The following is a 24026-nucleotide window of genomic DNA, read 5'->3' on the forward strand; positions in this document are numbered from 1 at the left end:
TCTGTCCATTGTGTTTCTATAACAGTTTTAATTACATTGATTATTTTAATCAATTTATATTTGTGTTCTTTACACTCTGAGCTCTTTTAGGCTAGGAATTGCCACAATCTTAGCTTTTTTTCCTTAACCATGTATCCTAGTCTGCTCCATCTGTCTCCCTCACTCTTCCTACTCCCCATTTTCTCTTTCTCCTTTTCTTTCCTTCAAAAAATATTTACAGAGAAACGACCATGGGCCTCCTCAGTTCAAGAACTGAGGATTTTACCAAATAGGTGGAAAGAAATAAGAAATCTTGGCCAGGAAGATATTACTAACTGCAGCACTATTAGACTGTTGTTTTAATCTTTCTAAGCATGAAGTTAACAGGTCTGTTTGTCATAGGAACAGCCTATCCATTTTACAGGCTTATGGGGATGTCTGGATGGAAGTATTGAGGGAAAACACAAATGATAGTCATTTTGGTTTTATGTAATTTGGACTCCAATCATGATGCATACTGAAATCTGCTCTTGGCTTTGCTCTGTCAGCAGAGACTTGACTTCTGACAGTGTAGATCCCAGTCATGGAAATAACCACATGCTAACCACATGTGTATGTGCCCATACAAAGTAACAACTAATTTGGGCCAAATAGAGGAGAGTGATTTTATTATTGTTTGCCATTGGAGTGTGCATCTGGCAAAAAGAGGTGTATGGAGTGGTATTTAGATGAAATGTAGTAATTTAAAAATATCTTTCTGAAGAATAATAAAGGTAGATAGGGCTTATAGAGCAAGTAGCCCGAATCATTCTGGTACAAAAATGACTGAATAATTCTATGAGGTGAATGGTGGTTCTCTCACTGTTGAAGAGACAAAGGCTCAGAGGAGTCAGGTGATTTGTCTGAGGACACACAGCTGCTTAGGCAGCAAGACTAAGATTCAAGTGTAGGTCTCTCTGCCTGAGACCATACGCATTGCACTGTGTTACCATCTGCCCTTACATCTTCATTCTTAGACTCATGTCCAGGTTGGAGAGAATGAATTTACCATGGCAGTTTGAATTGGACATAGCAAATTACTGAATTACTTGATCTTTGTCAAGTTATTTAACCTTTCTTATCCCATTTCTCACATGGATAATACTGCCTGCCTCCCAGGGTTATAATTATGAATAAATGAGATGATGTGTGTGAATATACATTGTGAACCATAAAAGCTTTGTGCTAATTAATGTTTGGTAATGTACTGTTAATGCTGTCATTATTACACACCTGAACATACTAATTCTGCTTCCTGTTTTTTTTTTTTTTTTTGCTATTGTTCTTTTAATTAAGCTGCACAGAAATTTTTCAAGTACCTTAGTTATTGCTTTTCATTAATAAGAAGTTATTTCTTTAGGTGTCAAAAGTCCAGATAGTTAAAATTAAAAGACATTAGAGCAATGCAATTATAACTGTATGAAGAAGTATGCTTAACTGTTGAAAACTTTCTTTTCTGTGTCCTGTTTCCTTGAACAGCACAGATTCTCACTGTTTTTCCTTTGAATTATATTCAAAGTTGAAGCTTTTTTAAATAATAGAAAATGGAAGGTTTTAAAAAAGATTTTATTTATTTATTTTGTTAGAGAGAGGGGAAGGGAGGGAGAAAGAGGAGAGAAACATCAACACGTGTTTGCTTCTCCTGCACCCCCTACTGGGGACCCGGCCCACAACCCAGACATGTGCCCTCACTGGGAATTGAACCAGCAACACCTTTGGTTTGCAGGTTTGGTGCTCAGTCCACTGAGCTACACCAGCCAGGGCTCAACGTTGAAACTTTATGATGACTTATTTCTAGTAGTTGATGTTTAATGGCCGTATATAGTACATGTGAGTAGACCTTCTTTTCAAAACCAAGCAATTCCCACAAAGTATTCACCACAGGGAACTCTAGTCTTTTGTGAATGCAGCTGGAGCTTGTGTTTAATGTGGTTTTTAACTAGAGATTGACTATGTCAGTTGCTTCCATATGCATATTTCTTTTCACATAAAAATAACTGTTCCATTTTCTTGACATCCTTGACCCATAGTGCATAGTTTCATTCCTTGCCAAAAGAGTGGTGCTATTTCTCTTCTGGTAGGTAAAAATCCAAGAGAATCAGGGTGCTTTCATTGCAGTGAAAAAGTCAGTAGTAGGACTATAGAATTGTACTAAGGTTTCAAAACATGCTTTGTTAGTATGCCTGACAGGAAAAAGTTATTCTCTATTGAAATGGCAGATCTTAGGAAAAGAAATTATGGAAAAGTCTTGAACTTACAACATATAAGGTATTAACTAATTGATGTAGCTGAAGATCTGTTTTTTTAAAAAAATATTTTATTTATGTGTTTTTAGAGAGGGGGGGAAGGGACAGAGAAAGAGAAGGAAAGCAACGTCAGTGTGTGGCTGCCTTGTATGCCCCCAACTGGGGACCTGGCACGCAACCCAGGCCAGGGAATCCTACCGGTGACCCTTTGCTTTGCAGGCCAGTGCTCAGTCCACTGACTCACAGCAGCAGGGTAAACACTTGATTTTTTGTAAAGATTTTATTTATTTATCTTTAGAGGGGAAGGGAACGAGAGAAGGAGGGAAACATCAATGTATGGTTGCCTCTTGTGAGTCCCCTGCCAGGAACTGGCCTGCAACCCAAGCATGTGCCCTGACTGGGATTCGAACTGTATGTATGGTTCGCAGGCCCGAGCTCAATCCACTGAGCTACACCAGCCAGGGGAACACTTGATTTTTTTAAGTTCTAAAATCATTATCTTTGGTAACATTTGATTTTGGTGGTAGTGCGACTAGTAATATATATCTCTATTTATGCTAACCAGTTTTATGTTGTGGCCTAATTTGATTCCAGAACAGTAATGTTCTTTTCAAACTTGTATTACCCAGAAAGTAAAATAGTGTATCTTGTAAATGAACTGTTTTTAAACTAGCTAAGCCATTGCTTAAATGAATGTACGCCATTCCTCTCCAGGCACTGTGGCTTTGGAGAGGGTTTAAATTTCAACTTTTTCAATCTTTTTAAAAAGTTCTAAATTAGAACTTTTAAAAAAGATTATATTTATTTATTTTTAGAGAGACGGGAAGGAGAGAGGGAGAAAAACATCACTGTGTGGTTGCTTCACACGTGGCTCCCACTGGGGACCTGGCCCGCACCCCAGGCGTGTGCCCTGACTGGGAATCAAACCAGTGACCCTTTGGTTTGCAGACTGGTGCTCAGTGCACTGAGCTGCACCAGTCAGGACTCAACTCTAGAACTTTTTTATTTTCTTAGAGTATTGGGTAACAAGTTAACATTTCTACCCTAGTTTCTTCTTAATCTTTAAAATGTGTATGCACATGCTCTCAGTGCAGTTGAGGAAATCAGATGAGCTAGTGTATGAGCAGAGTTCCTAATAACGAAGTGCCATATGAACAATATTTTGACAGTTCTTCATTTATAGTAATTTGCTGGTAAAAAGCATTTATGTACTTGGTTTTAAAAAATATCTCTCAAACATAATAAAATTTTCAGCTTTAGTAGTTTAAGAAGCATCCAATGACATAATAATATACACATTATAGTTTAGAATATAAAGATGAGCGTATTTTGTTAAACTCTTCTTTACAGCAATGGCATGAATTGAACATTTTACGTTACATATATATATTTTCTACATTCTAAATGATATAGGTGTGTATTTTTATAGGTTTGCCTGAATCCATCATTGCAGCTGCATGTTCAAGAAGTGGCCAGAGGGTTCTGCATGTTGATTCGTAAGTTTATCAATGATAGCATTTAATACTTCCTAAATATCTCTGTACAAAATGAAAAAAATTAAATAGACACATGTGTGCACATATATGTATATGTCATATATAAACTTTTTTAGGATTTCAAGAGGGGAAGGGAGGGAGAAAGAGTAGGAGAGAAACACCAGTGCATGGTTGCCCCTTGCACACTCCCCACTGGGGACCTGGCCCACGACCCAGGCATTCCCATGACTGGGAATCGAACCGCCAACCCTTTGGTTCGCAGACCTGCACTCAACCACTGAGCCACACCAGCCAGGGCATATATAAGCCTTTTAAGTTAGAAAATAATTAGAATTAATTTTTACTAAAAATATGTGAAATATATAATATACAAGTTTCACTATTCTACTCTGTGAAATTAGTGATGTTTCCTTTAGGATAAACTAAATATATCATAATTTTCTATTTAATGACTGATTTTGTTTTTTAAATGATAAATAGTTCAGCAAGAGGCTTGGAAATCTCCCACCTGCCCTTTTTCTTAAATGTGTGTGTGGGCGTATGCAACCTGTATGTGCAGCTGTACCTTAGACTTGGTTGAAAAATGCAGCCAATAAATTTAGGGTATTTGGTTTTTCTTCTTAATGTTAATCAAAATGCAAAGTATTAGACAAAAACCTTAACTGAGAAAAATATCCAGATCTTTTTCCCCTTAATGTGATTCTGTGACAAATTCAAGTTTAAGATAAAGCATAGTTTAAACCTCTTAATTCCTGCTTCCTCCTGACACAAAGCTCTACCTTTCCACCTATTTAGTGCTTTTGAACATTCTCTCTTGACACTGTAATTGTTCACTAAATAGTACAAAAGAAACGAGAAGAAAAGAACTTTCTATTTTCTGTTCCATATTAACTGCTATGTTTTTCATAATGTCACAACACCAAGGAAAAGGAGATTTGTTGCCGTGTCTCTTATATTTACCCCACTGTAACTATGGAGGAATTCAAAAAGGGGTATTAGTTCATTCACATTTAACCCTTTCTAAATTTATTTCGAAAGCCTATTGACTCAGTTATCGGATGAAATTTCTAAATTAAATTAGGTTCAGTTTTCAGACAAACCCTGTCCTCAGAATTCTCGTTCACTACTACATGTGTAACCACTAGCATTAATGCCTTAGTTTTGTCCTTTTTGACATGTCATGGATTCCCATGCCAAAAAGTCTGTCACTTTGAAAGCCCAGGTACTGGGCCTGTGTGATTTACAAGGCTTAATAAAAACCTAAATTCAATTTTCCCTTAATCTTAATTAATTAACCTAAAATTGCACAAAAAATGTTAAATTTCCCTAAATCGTCATTCATTGTGCTTATACTCTTTGCTGCTCACTATATTCGATTCTTTATATGTTATGTAATGTAATCCCCATCACATCCAAGTGAGGTCGGTGGTGTTTTCCATTTTAACAAGTGATGCCTGTGGAGCATAGAGAAGTGAAGTAACCTTTTGACTCTAAAACGCTAGTACTTGTTTAACTTTACATTCAGATTTATTTTATTTTATTTTTATTCCAAAACCTGAGGGTTTCCCAGAGTGAAGAATGTTTTAGAAATCACATAGGGTTTGCTGGTACTCTAAAGTCAATTTTTATTATAAATGTAAGAAGCTAAATTTTATTTTTTGAAACAGTGAATAAGTTAGAAGAGCTTGGCAAGGCAGTTGCCTTAAAAACTTCTGTCTTAATAATCAAAATAGTATTTCAAAATGAGAAAACTTATTTTATTTTATTTTATTATTTTTTAAGATTTTATTTATTTATTTATCTTTAGAGAGGGAGAGAAACATCAATGTATGGTTGCCTTTCGTGCGTCCCCTGCTGGGAGTTAGCCTGCAAGGAACCAGCCTGCAACCCAGGCATGTGCCCTGACTGGGAATCGAACCACGATCGTTTGGTTCGCAGGCCAGCGCTCAATCCACTGAGCTACACCAGCCAGGGCCAACTTTTTTTATTTTAGATCCTCAGATATGATGGCATTTGAGAGTTTAGCTCCGTCTAGTTATTATGGGATGTTTTGCTGCTGTGGGCCAGGTTTAATTAAATATTTTCTGATTTTTTATTCATTTTAGCATTTAAGGCTCTTCACAGTCAGATTCAGTCTTCCCCATCTCTGTTTCATAGAAATACTTTCCCATGTTGTTTTAAAAATAATATTTAAATCATGGTAAAAAAAAAACAACACGTAACATAAAATCTTAGCCATTTTTAAGGGTATAGTTCAGTACTGTTAACTATATTAGTATCGTGCAACAGAGTTCCAGAACTCTGTCGATCTTACTGGATTGAAACTACACCCATTGACAATAACTGCCCATTCCTCCTCCCCTCAGCCCGTGGTAAACCCCATTCTGCTTTCTTTCTGTCTCCATGAATTTGACTACTTTAGATACCTCATGTAATTGGAATAGTACAATGTTTGTCTTTTTGTGACTGCCTTACTTCATTCAGCATAATGTCCTCAAGGGTTGTTCATCTTTTAAAATCATGTCAGATTCTCCTTCTATTTTAAGACTGATTGATATTACATTGTATGTATGTACTATAGCTATTCATAAACATTTGGGTTACTTCTACCTCTTGTGAACATGGATGAGCAAATAACACCTTTGAGATCCTGTGTTCAGTTCCTTTGGATATATACCCAGAATTAAAATTGCTAGATCACATGGTAATTCTATCTTTTATATATCTGAAGACCTACCATACTATTTTCCACACAGCAGCTGTACCATTTTACATTCCCACCAACTTCCCAGAATGCCTCAGTTCAATTCTTGCTTTTGGCACTTACTAGGTGTATTGTAATCTTTGAGAACGTACTTAATCTTTTTATACCTCTGTTTCTTGATATAAATGGCATGAAATAGTACGTAATTAATAAGATTCTTTATAGGGTTAAATAAAATAATATATGTAATAGTTTTATTGCAGTGCCAGAAACATAAACTCTCAGTAAATGTTAACATCTGTTATTCTAACAATACTGCTGCTGCTGCGGCTGCTACTAGATATAAACAGTGAAGCCAGGGGAGGGAGTGACTAATCATGCCTGGGAGATTAGTGAAAAGTGTCATAGAGATGACATTTGAGCTGAGTCTTGCGAGATAAGTAAGACTTTAATGAGGAATTAGAGCATTCTGGAAAGAGGGAACAGATTGAAAGGGCATGACATGCTCAGTGCACAGTGAGAATGTTTGTATGACTGAAAGGTTAGCTAAGTGAGTTGGATTAATGAGCGTTGAAGCTAGAACTAGATGGGAGCTCTATTGTTTAGGTCTCTGTGCTGAGGTATGGATTGTATTAATTGATTCTACACTTAATAATTATCTTTAATATCTTCATATCTTTCCCTCAACCCCATATTCATTCCTTCAGCATATCTTGTCAGCTCGACTTTTAAAACATAACCCAAGTCTAAGGAGTTTTCTGTCTCCACTGTTCCTCCCAGTTCATTCCACTATTATTTACTATTGAACTTCTCTAAAAACCTCCTGATTGGTCTGTTTTTGCTACTCTCCCCAGCATCTGGCATCTTCTTCCTTTCCAACTGCATCATGTGTGCCTCCCCTGTGCTCACCGTGCTCTGCTGTTGCTGTAATTATGCACTCTCTGTAAAAATTCTTAATGTTATTTGTGTTATCTGTGCCTTTTTTCTATTTCTTTTCTCAATCTCTCTCTTACCAGAGATTTGTCTATATTATTAGTCTTTGCAAAGAACCAACTTTTGCTTTGTCTTTTTCCTTCTGTGGTCTCTTTGTTTTCTGTCTACCTAATATCTATGTTTAGAAATCACTCTTGTTGTTTTTCTGACTTCTTTAATTGCATTCATAACTTTTTATAATTAAGAGTTTTTGTTTAATAAAATTATTTACAATTGTAATTGGCTCTTAGGATCACATTAGCTGTCTTCCATGAATGTTAAGTATCTTCTAATAGCCATTGTGATTTCATCTTTGATCCATTAGTTATTTAGAGGTATGTTTTTAAATTTCCACATACATTTGTATTTCACTATCTTACTGAATTTATAAGGCCGAATCCTTTTGGGAAAATATATAAATAAGAAAGGAAAAGAGTTCCAGTGTGTCTTTTCTCCTGCCTGCACCCTGCCCTTTCTAGCATCAGAGAGGAGAGAGAATGGGAGGGGGAGGGGGAAAGAGCGAGAGTGAGAGCGAGAGCGAGAGCGAGAGCGAGAGAGAGAGAGAGAGAGAGAGAGAGAGAAACATCAGTCAGTTACCTGCTTATATGTGCCCCAGCCAGGGATCGAACCTGCAACCTTTTACTTACATGATGATACTCCAACCAACTGAACCACACCAGCCACACCACTAATACTACCTTTTATGTGTCCTAAAATAGCTGTCCAGGGAAAGAAGTTGCACAAAAATATGTAAGTTTTTATTAAGTATATATTAGATTCAGTGTAGAAAAAGTTATGATACTGAGAAATTCCAACACTTAAGAATTCCTCATGTTGCCTTTTTATTTCATACCCAGCTCCCTCTTCTGTGTCCCCTATTTCTAACTCCAGCAACCAGTAATTTGTTTTTTAGTTCTTTAATTTTGTTATTTTGAGAAAAGAACTGTCTAGTATGCAACTTTTTGGTATTGGTCTCTCTCTTTTTTTAAGATTTTATTTACTTATCTTTAGAAGGGAAGGAGAGAAATATCAATGTATGGTCGCCTCTCATGCATCCCCTGCTGTGAACTGGCCTACAGTCCAGGCATGTGCCTTGACTGGGAATCAAACTGAGATCCTTTGGTTCGCAGGCCCGCACTCAATCCACATCAGCCAGGGCTTGGTATGGTCTCTTTCACCTACCACAGTTACCTTGGTTGTTCCTTTTTGTTGCTGAGTAGTATTCTATATTGTGTACCTTTGTTTAACCACTCACTCGCCTGTGGAAGGGCATCTGGGCTGATTCCAGTTTTGGGCTATTACAAATAAAATGGTTGTGTGGACATTCATCTTTAGGTTTTTCTGTGTGTGATCTTAAGTTTTTATTTTGCTGGGATAAATGCTTAGGAATGCAATTGCTGCATCATATGGTAATGGCATATTTAGTTTTTCAAGAAATTGCAAACTATTTTCCAGACTGCTGATACCATTTTATATTCTTCTGGCAGTGCACAAGTGATCCATTTCTCTTCATCTTAACCATTTGGTGTTGTCTCTATCTGGGTGGGGGGATTCTGACTGGTGTGTAGTGATACTGTTACCAAACAAGAATCCAAGGAGGGCAATATTTAGCCCACCCAGGGATGCCAAAAAAAACTGTTACAGAACAGATACACCAGGGCCCAGACCCCAGAGGATGGTATACTAATACCATCTGGACCCCCTACTGGGCCCGATCTCCATCGCCAATTGGAAAAACATCTCTCAATGCCAGAGATTTGTGAAAAGGAAAGGAAAGGAAAGGTTTATTTAATGCTGTTCAGACCTAACATCTTCATTAAAATATCAAAGTCCTTTAGGGTATCTACCTACGCACACAACACTCCCTTCTCCCCCTATCCTAACTCCGGGCACCGTAACTCAGGAAAAGAGCACAGGTCCGTTTTTCCAGGCCACTGGTACCATCAGCTGTGTCGCAGTCCAGGCAGGATTTCCAATTAATCCAAAGTCATGCAGCACCTTCTCATGGTCTTCTGGCAGAGAGTTCTTTCACCCTTCCTCCAGGCAAAGTCTCTCCTGCTTCCCAGGCCACGCGGCCAAAGGGAGCACCCCAAAGCCAAGTGAGCCTCTTCTACCCAAGCTGCAGGGGTCTGCACTCCACCAAAAATGTGTGGCTTTCTTTTTCACCTGGCTTCAGGGGTCCCCACTCTGCTAAAACCATGTGGCTCTCCCCCATTCACCTCGCCAAAGGGGGGGTCCTCACTCTGAAAAAACCTCGTGCTTCTCCCCTCAATGGCTGCCATGTCTGGGTTTAAATCCCCACGCCAGTCTTCCTCTGTACCCCTATTTCCGACTCCTCCCATGATCAGTTACATGTGCAAGTATTTCTGTATTATTACAAGTTTACTGGGCTGCCATCATGAGTCTGGGCAGGTATCACCCCATGTCCTAGAGCCAATCTTCTCCAAGCTCCCACACAGGTGCTGTAACTTGGGGGACCTGCCCCCCAGTTACATCTTGGGCGGGGGGGAGTCTCTTTCCTTCCCCCTGGCTCAGTGCATGGCCACAGCTATTTACTGTATCTGTGCAGTCAGTTAGGGGTTATAGATATGTTAGATCACCATGCTGTGGATTAGCTGCAAAGCTATGTCTGTACGAACAGCCCTGCATATTCCTGCTCCATGTGTCCTTTCCCCCAACTCACACCTGTGGGGGAAGGGGTGAGGACATCTTTTATGTCTCTCCAATAATTCCTAGACACCTTGAGTTCTGGACACCATTCCAAATCTTTTATTGCCCTGCCCCCCCCCCAGCTGCACCCTGTATCAATACCTCATTGTGATTTTAATTCATACTTCCCTAAGGTCCAAGTATGAACATTTTTCATGTGCTTATGTGCTATCTATATATTCGCTTTGCTAAAATGTCTTCATGTCTTTAGTCTGTTTTTTTTTAAGATTTCATTTATCTATTTTTAGAGAGAGGGGAAGGGAAGGAGAAAGAGAGGGAGAGAAAGATTGATGTGCAGTTACCTCTCATATGCTCCTAATGGGGGACCTGACCCACAACCCAGGCATGTGCCCTGACTGAGAATGGAACATGTGATGCTTTGGTTCACAGGCTGGCACGCAGTCCACTGAGCCACACTAGCCAGGGCAACTTATGGTTGTTTAGAAGGAAGTCATCTATTGCTGAGAACATTGAGATTTGCTCAGGGTCAAGTAAGTAGATGCCTGGCCCCAAAACTCACATCTTTTTGTTTCTATTCCAAATATTCTTTGAAATATACCTCACATTGTCGATGATGATTTGAATAATTCCAACTAATTCTAATTTGTAGAAAATTGTTATTTTCTTTTTTTTTCTTATTTCTCAATGAAGTTCAATTGTTGGTGAGGGTAGAGCCCTGCTTCTCCAGCTGTAGTGGTATTCTGGCACTTGGTGAGGTGGAGGTGGAATGTGATGTGCAAGGGTAAATAGTGGAGCTTCTGCCAGATGTAAAGTTGATAAACAGTATAGTGCATTAAGTGCCCTAAACCATTAAAAAACTGAACAAATTTTAGACTTACATTAAAGTTACAAAATTAGTACAGAGAGTTTCTTTATAAAAATTGTTCCGCTTCCCCTAAAGCTAGTCTTTTATGGAGCCATAGTACAATGATCAGAACTCAGAAATTAATATTGGTAGAATAATGACCGCTGAACTAGAGACCTAATTTGGCTATCATTAATTTTTTTCAACAGTGTTCTCTTTTTCCCCCAGGATCTGGTCTAGGATCCCCCATTACATTTAGTTGTTAATACTGTCAAATTATCTCCCCTGAGGCACACTGATGTCTGTGTAATGGTGATTTTTTTATTTTCCTCTTTCCATCTTTGTTTATTTATAGCATTTTTAAATAAAAAAGAGCTGTTTCTTCTCTCCTATATACAATTATGTATATCAGTACTGTTTCTTAGATGTTTATTTTATTCTGTGGGTTGTAATCTGATACTGCCATTGCTTATTTTGTTATTTACATTGTTCCAGCCTCAGGGACTATGAGTTCCTTTCATTATGTTCTACATCCTTATAAAATGTCCCATCCTTGTTTGAGCCCTTCTTTACTTTCTGACACTACAAGGTGTTCCAGGCTCATGTAGTATTTTCTGTCCCCTAGCCCTAGAATCAACCACTTACCCAGGAGCCCTCTCTCCGTGTATTTGAGAGTGGTATTTAGGAATCAAGTTCGAAGAATGATGAGTGCTCATACCTACTGGAGTGTTTTTACTTCTAGGCTCTCTCAATATACAGAGCTAGTTAATATGTATATTCAGTCATTTGTACAGGCACATGTATATCTTCGTATGTGTGTATATGTCCCTATCCATATATATATATATATATATGGATATATATATATATGGATATATATGGATTATATCCACATATATATGGATATATATATATATCCATGAATCCATACTGATACCTCTATTTTAAAAATATTATTAAAAATGGATATATAATGGAGTAAGATGCAAAATTTACCACATTTTTAAAAGATGACACATGAAATTTTAAGTCCCTTTTGTGCCTACGTAAGACTGCTGTAAGCTGTCCCATGTCATAAGCTATCTCTTCAGCCCTGAAAGGCACTTTGAAAGAAATACTGAACAGTCACATGTTAGTATATCCTTTTTCTGTTTTAAGATGCTTGGTCCATAGGTGCTCAGTAAATTTACTGAGCATACTCTTAGCCCTTTACAGAAGTATAAATATATACTTCTTTAACTCTTCTGTACAATAGCTGTCTTCTGTATTTATTAAGGGAAGACAGCAAAGATAGGATCAGAGAAGAAACTGATTTAAGTTGTAAAATATATTAAAATCTTGCCTAAGGTTTTTAAACTTAATAACAGTAATGTTTCTGCACTATGTCATGAAGACAAGAAAAAAAAAGGATACTGCTGTCACCTGTTACTATTTGTACATGCCGTGAACATTAGCTATGACATTTTCCTCTGCCATGCTACATTAATTTCAATGAAAGAATAAGGGGCTGTAACAAAGGGACCCAAAACACAGTGGCTTGAACAGTTACCAAAAAACGTGTGTGATTAAAACACATCTGAAGAGTCTGCCTCTAATAAGGGGCAGCTCCGCTCCATGAGGACTTAGGTTTCTTCACTCTGGATTCTTTACTCTCAGGTTTGCATGATCTAAACTGGGGTATAGGTTTGCGCAGATTGAGCTTCTAGGAAGGAGACGGAGTGTAGATAGAATTTTAACTGTTGAAGGCCTGGGCCCAGAAAGGCATATATCACTATTCCCTGGGCAAAAACTTAGTCATATATCCACGGGTGATTATCGAGTTATATGGAAGCATGACATCCCTCCCACTCCGATGGCCAGTTGAGGGGAAGGGGAGATTTTGTTGGACAGGCAGTACTTTCTGCTGTAGGTACAGAAATTTTTCTTCCAGAAGATGTATTTATTTTTCTGTAAACATCATTTGAACATGTCAAAGATGTGGTTTTTAATTGATCGTAATGGGCTCTCTTGTTTCCATACAAATACAGCACAGTCAACTTAACCAGTTGTCTACTGCTGCCTTTAAAGTTGTTTCCAATTTCCTGTTACAAACAAAATGAAGACACCCATATGCAAATGGGTTTTATTTAAAATTGTCTAAAATTTTGGTAAAAAGGTATTGGCCTAAGTTTTAACTATGTTTATATATTTGTAAAATTGTCTTAAGACCTTTTCCAAATTGTCACAAAGCCAGTTTGACTTACTTAACTTGTATAATTACTGTGCCTCAATAAAAGGAAAATCAATGATAAAGAATTAGGGTGTAAAAGTCACTTTTGCAGGACAATTTATGTAGTTAGCTAGTAAAGTACTGACCCGAACTTGAAATTTCATCATGACAAACTGTTGAGTGGTGTTATTTTTCTTTGATTAAAGTTTTTCTTACATTAAAACATTAAATATTAAATGAGACAAAACTATAAGACTAACTGCCGGCAAAAATGCACTTTAAGTTTCTTATGTGTGTATATTGCTTTCATGACTTTGTGAAGATAGCTTAGTACTTTAATCTTCTGCCACTGTTTACATTTATATACCATTTAAGTGTTGATGGAAAATGGTTCTGAAGTGGCCCATTATAAAATAGTAAGTACGATCTCTGTTGATTTATAAACACTGTCTAAACATCTACACTATCAGCAGCAGCTAATCTTATTCAAAATAGTCACTTCATTGCTGTGTTGTCATAAATTTCTGTAGACAGATTTTAAACCCAAGTTAACTTCTGCCAAGTGGTAATTGAAGGAACTCTATTTTTATGTGCCAGCTGTCTGTCACAATAAATGTAAAATTTGTGGTTCTTTTCAGGGAACTACATTTACTGTGGATATTAATGAGCTGTTGACATGTGAAATTTCAAGAATAGATGTTGTGATTTAGAAAAGCAATTTGCAATTCATAATGTAGAGATTGGCATTTATTTTAAACTTGAGTTGCTAAAGGCACAAGCACAAGATCAGAAGTTTAAGTTGAACAGAATCTGCCTCTTATCAGTAACTGTTTGTCTACACAGCCTCAATTGATCTTTTCTCTTAATCATATAAATTATTGTTTGGTTTTATTGTTTTTCCTATAAGTCTTCATTTTCTACTATAACTGCTTCACACACAGAGAGAAAAATGAAATAAATTGAAAACCATGCTGTTACCTCATTGGACTCATTTAAATAGCTACATGCAAAAAAATGAAACTCGAGCACCAACTTACACCATACACCAAAATAAATTCAAGGTGGATAAAAGACTTCAATATAAGCCGTGAAACCATTAAAGCCCTAGAGGAGAGCATTGGCAGGAAAATCTCAGATATTCCACACAGCAATATTTTTACTGATACGTCCCCTAGAGCAAGGGACATAAAGGAAAGAATAAACAAATGGGATCTCATCAAAATAAAAAGCTTCTGCGCATCTAAAGAAAACAGCATTAAAATAAAAAGACAACCAACTGTATGGGAAAACATATTTGCCAATGATACCTCAGACAAAGGTTTAATCTCCAAAATATACAAAGAACTCACACGACTTCACTCTAAGAAGACAACTAACCCAATTAAAAAATGGGGAAAGGACTTGAACAGACACTTCTGCAAGGAGGACATACAGAGGATCGAGAGACACATGAAGAGATGCTCGATATCGCTTGCTATCAGAGAGATGCAAATTAAAACCACAATGAGATACCACTTTACACCAATCAGAATGGCTATCATAAACAAAGAAACAAACAAGTGCTGGAGAGGTTGTGGGGAAAAGGGGACTCTAGTTCACTGTTGGTGGGATTGCAGACTGGTACAACCACTCTGGAAAACAGTATGGAATTTTCTAAGAAAACTAAAAATGAACGTGCCTTTTGACCCAGAAATTCCACTATTAGGAGTATATCCTAAGAACCCTGAAACACCAATCCCAAAGAACCTATGCACCCCAATGTTCATAGCAGCACAATTTACAATAGCCAAGAGTTGGAAGCAACCTAGATGCCCATCGGTCAATGACTGGATCAAAAAGCTATGGTACATTTTCACAATGGAATTCTATGCTGCAGAAAGGAAGAAGGAGCTCCTGCCCTTTGCAACATCATGGATGGAACTGGAAAGCATTATGCTGAGCGAAATAAGCCAGGCAGTGAAAGACAAATACCACATGATATCACCATTAACAGGAATCTAAACAACAAAACAAACAAGCAAGCAAAATATGACCAATGACACTCAAATGCGGAACAGGCTGACAGGGTCCAGAGGGGAGAGGGGAGAGAATCATAGGAGGGAAAGGGGATGGACTCACATGAACAAGTATAAAGGACACACAGACAATAACTAAGGTGGTGGGTGGAAATGGGAGGGAGGTGGGGAGCACTGCGGGACAGGGCTGGGAATATAAGACAGAAAACTGTACTTGAACAAGAATTAAATAAAAATAAATAAATTTATTTTTAAGAGTCTTTTTTTATTAAAGAGATTACTCAGTGTTTGGGGTCTTTAATAGGTAATTAGTGGATTTATGATGTGGGCACAAATGAATGTCATAGAAATAGCTGTTGATGTTTTGATCTTTTACAATAACCATATCATTATTTCTGAAGTTGAAAACATTACTATGCTTTAATAATTTGACCAAAGAAATCTGTTAGTCTAAATTGTATTATCCTGTGGAGTTATGAACTGATGTCACACATTTTTTACATGTCCGTCAGTTTATGGGTAGATTTCTCTTTGGTCTGGCCAGTAATGTTTTTTCTAGTTTGGAATTGTGTCTAGGAATTGTTTAGCAATTGTGATAAAGAGAAGTAAACAATTACTTTGTCTCTAGACTTGTTTTTTTTTGTTTGTAAAAATCTTTTTCCCTAATCATATATACATGTGAATACACACACACACACACACACACACACACACATATTTGTCATAAAAACTCAAGCAGCCCTGATGTCCTCAGTGCATTGAGCTCTGACCTGTGAAGCAAATGGTCGTGGGTTCGATTCCCAGTCAGGGCACATGCCTGGGATGTGGGCCAAGTCACCAATAAGGGGCACATGAGAGGCAACTACACATTGATGTTTCTTTCCCTCTCTTTAAAAAGGAAAAGAAAAAGAAACCTCAAGCAATGTACTTGTAGTACACAGAGTACTATACATGTCATTCCTTGTACATCCCAAGAGACCCCTATTGGTGTGGTATATTCTATCTGGAAAACTCAAGGATAGTTTTATGAGAGAACAATGTATACATGAGTGAAAGGACAGAATGAATTAAACCGATCAGGTGAGAACTCTGCCATTAAAGTATTTCATCGTCACCTCTATGTATTTGCTCATTGTTTTAACATTTAAAATGTTATTTGTAATACTGTGGTATGTTGTGATACTGGTGGTCAGCAAACAACAGAAGCAGATTGTATGCGGGGTGGTGAGCACACAATGCAATATACAGGTGATGTATTATAGAACTGCACACTTGAAACCTTTGTAATTTTATTAACCAATATAACCTCAGCAATTTTAATTAAAACCTTTTTTTTTACAGATAACAACTTGATCAAAATGAAATGAGATCACATAGGATCATATTAAGAAATTTTATCATATTAGATTTCTTAAGAGTTTTAGACCTGTGATTGACCGTTATTTCTGGGGTCCCCATTTCTCCACCATTGGCTGGACATTATTTTGATATCCCCCTTTTCTCCGTGTTATTGTTCAGCATTATGTTTCGGCACTGAGCTAGGAGACACTAAAATTTGTCGAGGATTATTGTCACTTCTGAAGAAATACATGTTTTATAATTAGAAACTGGTTGCAAAACCCAGAGGAATCTCTGGGTATCAATACATGAACAACAAAGAAGGCCGTGACTCCTGCCCTTGTGATGGCATTGGACCCTAGCAGAGTAGCATAGGCATTAAAAGTGCTTCATTTTTATACTATGAATTATGCTTGTGAAGGAAAAGAGTAGTGCTGTGTGAGAATGAGAGGGATGTAATTTAGTTGGGGCAGTAGGAGGGTGGCTGAATGGGAATGGTCACAGTAATCTGTTACTTCTTACCATGGATATGAGACTAGGAAGATCTTTGAGAACTAGCACCATCTTTTTTAATAGAAAGACTTACTTGATTTATTGTTCAAGTCAAATGTTTTGTGGCTTAATAAAGCTCCATCTCATTGAGTTGCCTCAGAAATTGCTTCTGTAGTAGTCTGTCAGATCGATTGTATGATATTTTTCTGCCCTGGAAATTAACTCTACATCTATAGAGTTGAATGAAAAATTTAGGTTTGATCCCTTGTTTCTCTAATGAAAGGACAAAAATACTCGGTGTAGATGTTCTATGATTATTAGCTTCTGAAAAAAGAAAGCAGTATTGATTGAACAGCTACTTCTACTTTGAAGTTATTTTTAGTAGCTTTTAGTTTGTGGAAATTGAGGTCTGTTTATGTTTTCTTTAAGGCAAAAATCAAATACCGTGGCTCTTCCTCTTCTACCAGAATACTTGCAGATAAGCAGCTAAGGTAGCTCAAAGATACGTATTTGAACAGTTTTAGATTTACTGTCATCAGGGGATAGGGCAATGTAACCTCACGTAGAAGAAAAATTTTATTTTTATCTTCTATTATTTAGATAAAGAAAACTGCTGCCCTGTAAGGGTGAGAAAAACGTATACGAATTATCAAAGCATCAGGTGTTTAGTTGCTTCTCTCCTTTCCCTAATCCCACCATGTTAAAGGCAGATTTCATCATGTCTGTGGCACTAATTTAGGAGTGAAAGTAATTTTCATTTGCTTAACCTACTCTAGTGTTCAAGATGCTATATGCTGTTAACTACAATGTGATATACTAATAATGGCTACCGCTTACTGAGTATTGGCTTGGTCCTATATTAGGTACTTCAGAAATATTACTTAATTTTTATTGCTGCTCTCTAAGAGAAGTATAATTCCCAGCCTTTCTGTAGGTCAGGAAACCAACTCAGAGAACTGGAAGAACTTGCCCCATGTCACATATCTATTAAGGGGAAGAACCAGGATTTTAAAGTCAGGCGCATTATGACTGCAAAACCTGTGCTCTTGCAGTGAGGTGTAGGGTTAGGAGATGAGCAAATCCTGGGTCTGATGGTCAGAGACACCTAATTCAAGTTGTGACTCTGTCACTGATTAGGCATGTGACATGTCATTTTTTTCAACTGTAAGTTGGGTCTAGTGTGCAACCTACACGGAAGCATGACTGAGGGCCCAGTGGTAAACTTGTGAAACCCTGAGGTGCTGCCAGCAACATCTGACACAGTGCTGTGGGTTCACAGAAGGCTTTTACTGTGAAATCATTAGGAATGTGCTCAGCCTTTATTTTGAAGGGCCATGTGGGAAAAAATCATGGGAAGCGATTTGTAAATTTTGTCATCAGGTCACTGAAATCTGGATGACAGGAGCTTCATTTACAAATGACAGTTCTTGCGCAAGGAGGATTTGTTTCTCATAAGGAGCCTAGATTGAGACAGTTCTTTGCAGAAATCATGACTCATGAGCTCTGTCTTGCAATTACCCACTTTGACTTGTTTTATTCAGTTCCTTTGAATTAGGATAGCTTTCCCACAACATGGAAAAGTACATGCAAAGGTAATCGAATGTACATAGGCGTTTTTTTAACCATATCCCTCTCCCTCTACTCTCCCCGCCTTGAGCAACTTCTTTATCATTCAGATGAAGAGGCATCTTTTTCCTCTTGTATTTTGTTTTTCTTTCCCCTTGTCTTTTTTTACTTTGAAGTGACAACTGGCCCTACCAGCTCCTTGGGGGTTCCAAGCATATCATTCAGTTTCACTGCTGGAAGCTGAGGGATCTATTGCAATAAGCTTAGAGCTTTTTCCTGTCATTCTAATTTCCTTTTTTTTCCCCTGTTAGTGTGAGTTTGGAGTTTGATTTGCCTTTCCATGACAAAGGAAGGGTTAACTTTTAGGAGCTGTGACTACTCTGAAGTAGAGGATAGGGAAAAAGGGGAGAGGGAATGCACAGTCCTCTGTCCTTTGGTCTGAGTTCTGTTGTTCTCTCAGTAGTTCCCCCATTCTTCTCTCTTTGCCCCCTTTTCCCAGGTTGTCAGTGGACCTTTCTGTGCCTGGCTGCTTCTAGACTTCAGTAATTGCCATTGAAAGGGAGCTGGAGACATCTTGGGCATGTTCTGCTCTGTCCATACTTTGCGGAGAGGAGAATGATGATAATAACTTACTATGTGCTGGTCACTGCCTTGAATGTTTTCATTCTACAGATAAAATAGCTGAGGCTTTCAAGACTGACGTCTGTAAGGTTACCGGCTAAGGTCATGTGACTAGGAAGAGGCACAGCTCAGGAATTTGCCCCCAGGCCCATCTGATCCCAAAGCCTTGACGGATAGCAATGCATTATTTATACTAGTTAACAATTTTCACCGTGCATTAAGGATTCCACAATGTCCAGACTGTTGCCCTTGTCCTTAAGTTGCTCCTAGTCTAGTCACAGGAAACACCGATGCAGTTTAATTACAAGACAGTAGGATGCAGCTCTTACAGAAATATGTGCAGAGCCGTGGAAGCAGAATCCAGTTCTTCTTATATATTGCAGACCTGACAGCCTCACAGAGATGATGATACTGGATTTGAATGGTTCTGACTGGTTTGACTAGTTCCATCAATAGTTTGTTATGAAATAGCATTTTGGGCACAGGGTTATAGCATTAATAAAAGCAGAGAAAAACATGCAGGCGCTTCTCTGTGTGTGGTTCTGGCCGATGCATTTGATGCTTTGCAGAGAGGGACAATGTCCAGAGAAAAGGCTGGAGAATTAGGTTGGAACTAAGGTTTGAGGGGTCTTGTAGTGGTACTAAGGGATTTGGACTCTCCTATAGAGGCATTAGCCATTAAACATCTTTGAGCCAGGGAAAGGTGTAATGTGGTCTGCCAAGATCTGGTCTGAATGGCAGTGATGTGGAGATTAGGTTGGAAAGGGAAGGACCTAGAAGCCCAGAAACCTTTAGGAGGCTAATGAATAAGTGGGATAGGAGATGGGGCCTGAAATAAGGCAGCAGTGGTAGGGAGGACAAAGAGAAATCTAGAATGGACATGCGAGGAAGGAATAATGACTGAGTGCAAGCGGTTTTGGCATAGGCGGCTGTAAGAATGGTGTTGGCATTTATTGAAACAGGGAAACCCAAAAGAAAACCAAGTTGCGACTTGGGGACATACATTTGTCTCTTGGACACGGAGAGATTGAAGTGGATCAGGGATGTTTTTTGAAAGTAGATGTCAAATAAGCTGATGACGCATGATAGGTACATCCATCCCAGAAATAGCTATGCGTCTGGAGCTCAGCATAGAGGCCGGGATGAGAGATACTGGTTTGTGAGTCAGCCCGGGAGAAGCGATAATTGAGTCAGGAGGAATGGATGAGATCACAGAGGAAAACAAGAATTGAGGGCAACCTTTGTATATTACCTGGCTTGGTTGTCTAAAAATGGATTTGAATGTGTGGACTAGTGTCAAATGACTAATAACTCTTAAACACAAGACAGTCTTTCTCCAGCCCCAACGACTGAGAGCACAGCCTGGTATTTCATTCTGGCAGATCGATCGGGTTGCCAGAGCACCTTCCTGTAGCCACGTCGGACTCTTTTAAAATCAAGGAAGGGACTGGTCTTCCTCTCTCATGTGAGAATTTCATTTGCATAGTTGACCAGGGAAGCCCACCTCCACTGATCTTGGAACGAGGGGATGGGGAGAAGAGATTGACTCTCTTCTGTGTCGGGTATGTGGAACTTTTAGTAAATGAGAATTTGTGAAGAGGGTAAGTCCAGTGTATCTCCTAGGCTGTTCTATTTGTCAGCCAGGAAGATAGAAACATGTCATGATTCCTTGTAGGACTGGAACCAGATTTAAATAGAATAGTGCCTCTTTTATTTTTTTTAAGATTTTATTTATTTTTATTTTTAAAGGGGAAGGGAGAGAAAAAGAGGGAGAGGAACATCAATGTGTGGTTGCCTCTGGTGTACCCCTACTGGGGACCTGGCCTACAACCCAGGCATGGGCCCTGACTGGGGATTGAACCGGCAACTTTCACAGGCCAGTGCTCAATCCACTGAGCCACACCAGCCAGAGCAAATAGTACCTCTTAATGTACATACTGTATCGTATTCAATAATAGCTGACAAATGAATATTAGCAGACGTGCCACACTGTTATTTTTCCACTCCTATCATACACAGAAAGATTTTTTGTGTACATTAAACATGAGATGTACAATAAAATTGGTGGTATTTTAGGTCCTAGAAATGAAAAGTCCTTCCAGCTCTGTTATTAGAGTAGATACAGTCATGAAGTTATTACCCCATTTTCATGATCTACATGAATTGCTGAAGCAAAACAAAAATTAAACTTTGTTCCATTGTCTTGAAGTCAGATTCCAGGATTTGTATTATATACCTATATTTATAATTTAAAATATTCTGACCTTGTAGAGTGTGGGAGACAGTGTTAAGTAGTATAGTGGAAACAGCATAAGCTGTAAGGCCTGATAAACCCTGGGCTTAAATGCAGACTTTGCCGTGGCCTAGCTGAGTGAGTTCAACAAGATACTCAATGTCACGGGTAGTTTTAGTTTTTTTCCTAATTGTAAAATGGGGACAATTATAGCACTAATGTCTCAGGGCTCTTGTGAAGATTAAGTGACATAATGAATGGAAAATGACATGGTCAACATACATAGCATCCTGTTTTTCTCCTTCCCTTAATAAGAATTAAGCCAGCATTCCTCAAAATATATTCTGTTGAACTCTAATCCCTCCAGATCTTTAAAAAAATGTTTATTGTGTAACTGAATTTGTTCCGCCTTGGGGAGAACAGACATTAACATATTTAACAATGCTCACAAGCTATTCCATAAGTCATTTTGGGGGGTGGTTTCACTTTTTCAACTGAGCATTTTCTGTATTTATTTTGTCATTGTACCTCCCCTCACCCACTTGGAATACCTATTAACAGCCCAAACTATGGATGGGATACATTTTGGAAAAGGGTATGGGATACATATTATAATGTCACCTGGACCACATGATGCTGGCCAACTCAGAAGTTTGGGGTTGCTTATGATGCATTACACCGTATTAGAATTCAGGAGAGTAGAATTTCCACTGCAGTTCCACCATTCGCCCGTTGTCATGGAAGAGCCCGTGTGAAAATAGTAAGAAATTTGAAAATTAAAAGTGCTGTCAGTGGAAGATGATAAAACAATTCTACTAGGAAAATTGTAGACTCTGTGAATACAGAATAGGGGGGTGCAGCACTTGAGCTTCCCGTTCCCATTCCCATTGAGCCCACTTGGACCCCATCAGATACCTTCCTGAAAACATTTCCAACTCCCGGGTTTCTTAATAATTAAAAATGATTCCCAGATGAATGTGCCTGAATGTCAGGAGGTCTGTCTTTTCTCAGTGTTCTTGTACTTGCTCACAGAAGCCATTTCCCGGTACCGGATATAGTTGATAGCATCATGTAGCTATGGCTGTTGCCGAATATCAAATGATGAATTGTGATTAAGATGTCCAATAGGAAAGAAGATAGTTAGGATTTAAGTAACAGATTTAATAAATAGGTTTACTTGTTCAGCCTTCTCATACAGTTCAAGTTGATGTCCACCTGTGATGTATTTCTTTTCTAGTATTACACATTAAGCAAAGTGATGTTGTTTTGACATTAAACACTATGTGAAGGGTGAGAACTCTCTTGTTACTCTTTTAATACTATTTTTTTGTTGTTCCATTGGTTACTGTTAATGGAGGCAGTTATATAATTTCCTTTCTGTGTCTGGAAAAACTTAGGTGGTATTCTGAGTAAGCTTTGTAAAACTTTAGAAAGATTAAAACCATGTTTTCTGTAGTTTTAAGGTCAACATTTCACACGATGGAGAGAGTTCCACCTCAGTATTATGGGCTTTTCTATCTTCGAAAATAAAAATGTCCATTTGTGATTTTTACTTTTTAGCTAAAAAGTTTAGATCACTTTCCCATCATGAAACTTAGAAGGCTTTAGACATAATTTTTGCTGTGAGTACTGATTTTGTACCTCTGTTTCAATACTGCAAATGCTCATTTTCTAGTTCTACAAAGAGATTGTAGTTTTACAGAAGTTTTTTTTTTTTCGTCATATAAAATTGCCAGTATTCCTGGCAATAGAGATAAACATCCTCCTTCATCATAAACCGATTTTTCCTTTACTTGATGGACAGAGGCAGTTTTGACACAAAATTGGCAGAAAATGTTCCATTCCCCTCTTCTCTCTTTTTTTTTCCTGTCAGGAATTTCTCACTTTATCCTTAAAATAAATTGTATCGATGGGATTTTAGAAGCACAATCAGTAACCTAGCATTGTTATTCCATACAGAAAGTTTTAAAGATAGTGGAGAAATAGTATTTTTAAGTCAAATCTGAATGTCAGCATTTTGAAGCTATATCTTTCAAGATAAAATATAAGAAAATATGTGATGATCTTTAATTTTTACTATTGCAATAATGTTACAAAGAGCATATTAGAACATTATATTGATCTTTTTTCTCTTTTACATCATATTGACTCTAAAAACCTAAACTCTCTGGCTTTCTCTTTAAGGGATATTATAAGCCATATTTCGAACCACGTAAATACCAAAATGAATTTGGTCAAAATCTGTGTCGGTCTTATAGTGAGTTTATTAATAATTATGTTGCCATCCTTTGGCAGAAAGACCACAGTAATGAAAACCACGTTTCACCTTTTACATGCATAATTGGATGAGATCACCAGATGCTGGGGTTAAGATCACATCAACAGGAAAAGTTGAAAATGGGAGCTGCATGGAAAAATACTAGAACCAATTAGCTCTGTCAAAGACCATATGACCAAGTATAGGGGAGAAAAATAGATTTTGACCATGAACTGACCTCAGGTCATTTCACAATGGAAAAAACCAGCAAGATGGCCCTTCTTACAGTTGTTTCAGGCTTTTGATAATAGCAGTAAATACCTTGGAAATTGGTACATCATGGTC

The 24026-nt window shown here is 38.0% G+C and overlaps 1 protein-coding gene across 1 annotated transcript in view; it reads left to right on the forward strand.

Moving 5' to 3' along the window:
* The window catches only part of CHM (CHM Rab escort protein), a 146526-nt gene that overhangs the window by 18018 nt on the left and 104482 nt on the right, over positions 1–24026 (forward strand). The window contains exon 2 of the mRNA XM_037061878.1: positions 3694–3760. Coding sequence (XP_036917773.1) covers positions 3694–3760 — 67 coding nt within the window. The remainder of the gene's footprint in view (positions 1–3693; positions 3761–24026) is intronic.

This window comes from Sturnira hondurensis, unplaced genomic scaffold (assembly GCF_014824575.4).
Source record: "Sturnira hondurensis isolate 20B ecotype Veracruz unplaced genomic scaffold, ASM1482457v3 Scaffold0013541, whole genome shotgun sequence".
NCBI classification, from domain to species: Eukaryota; Metazoa; Chordata; class Mammalia; order Chiroptera; family Phyllostomidae; genus Sturnira; species Sturnira hondurensis.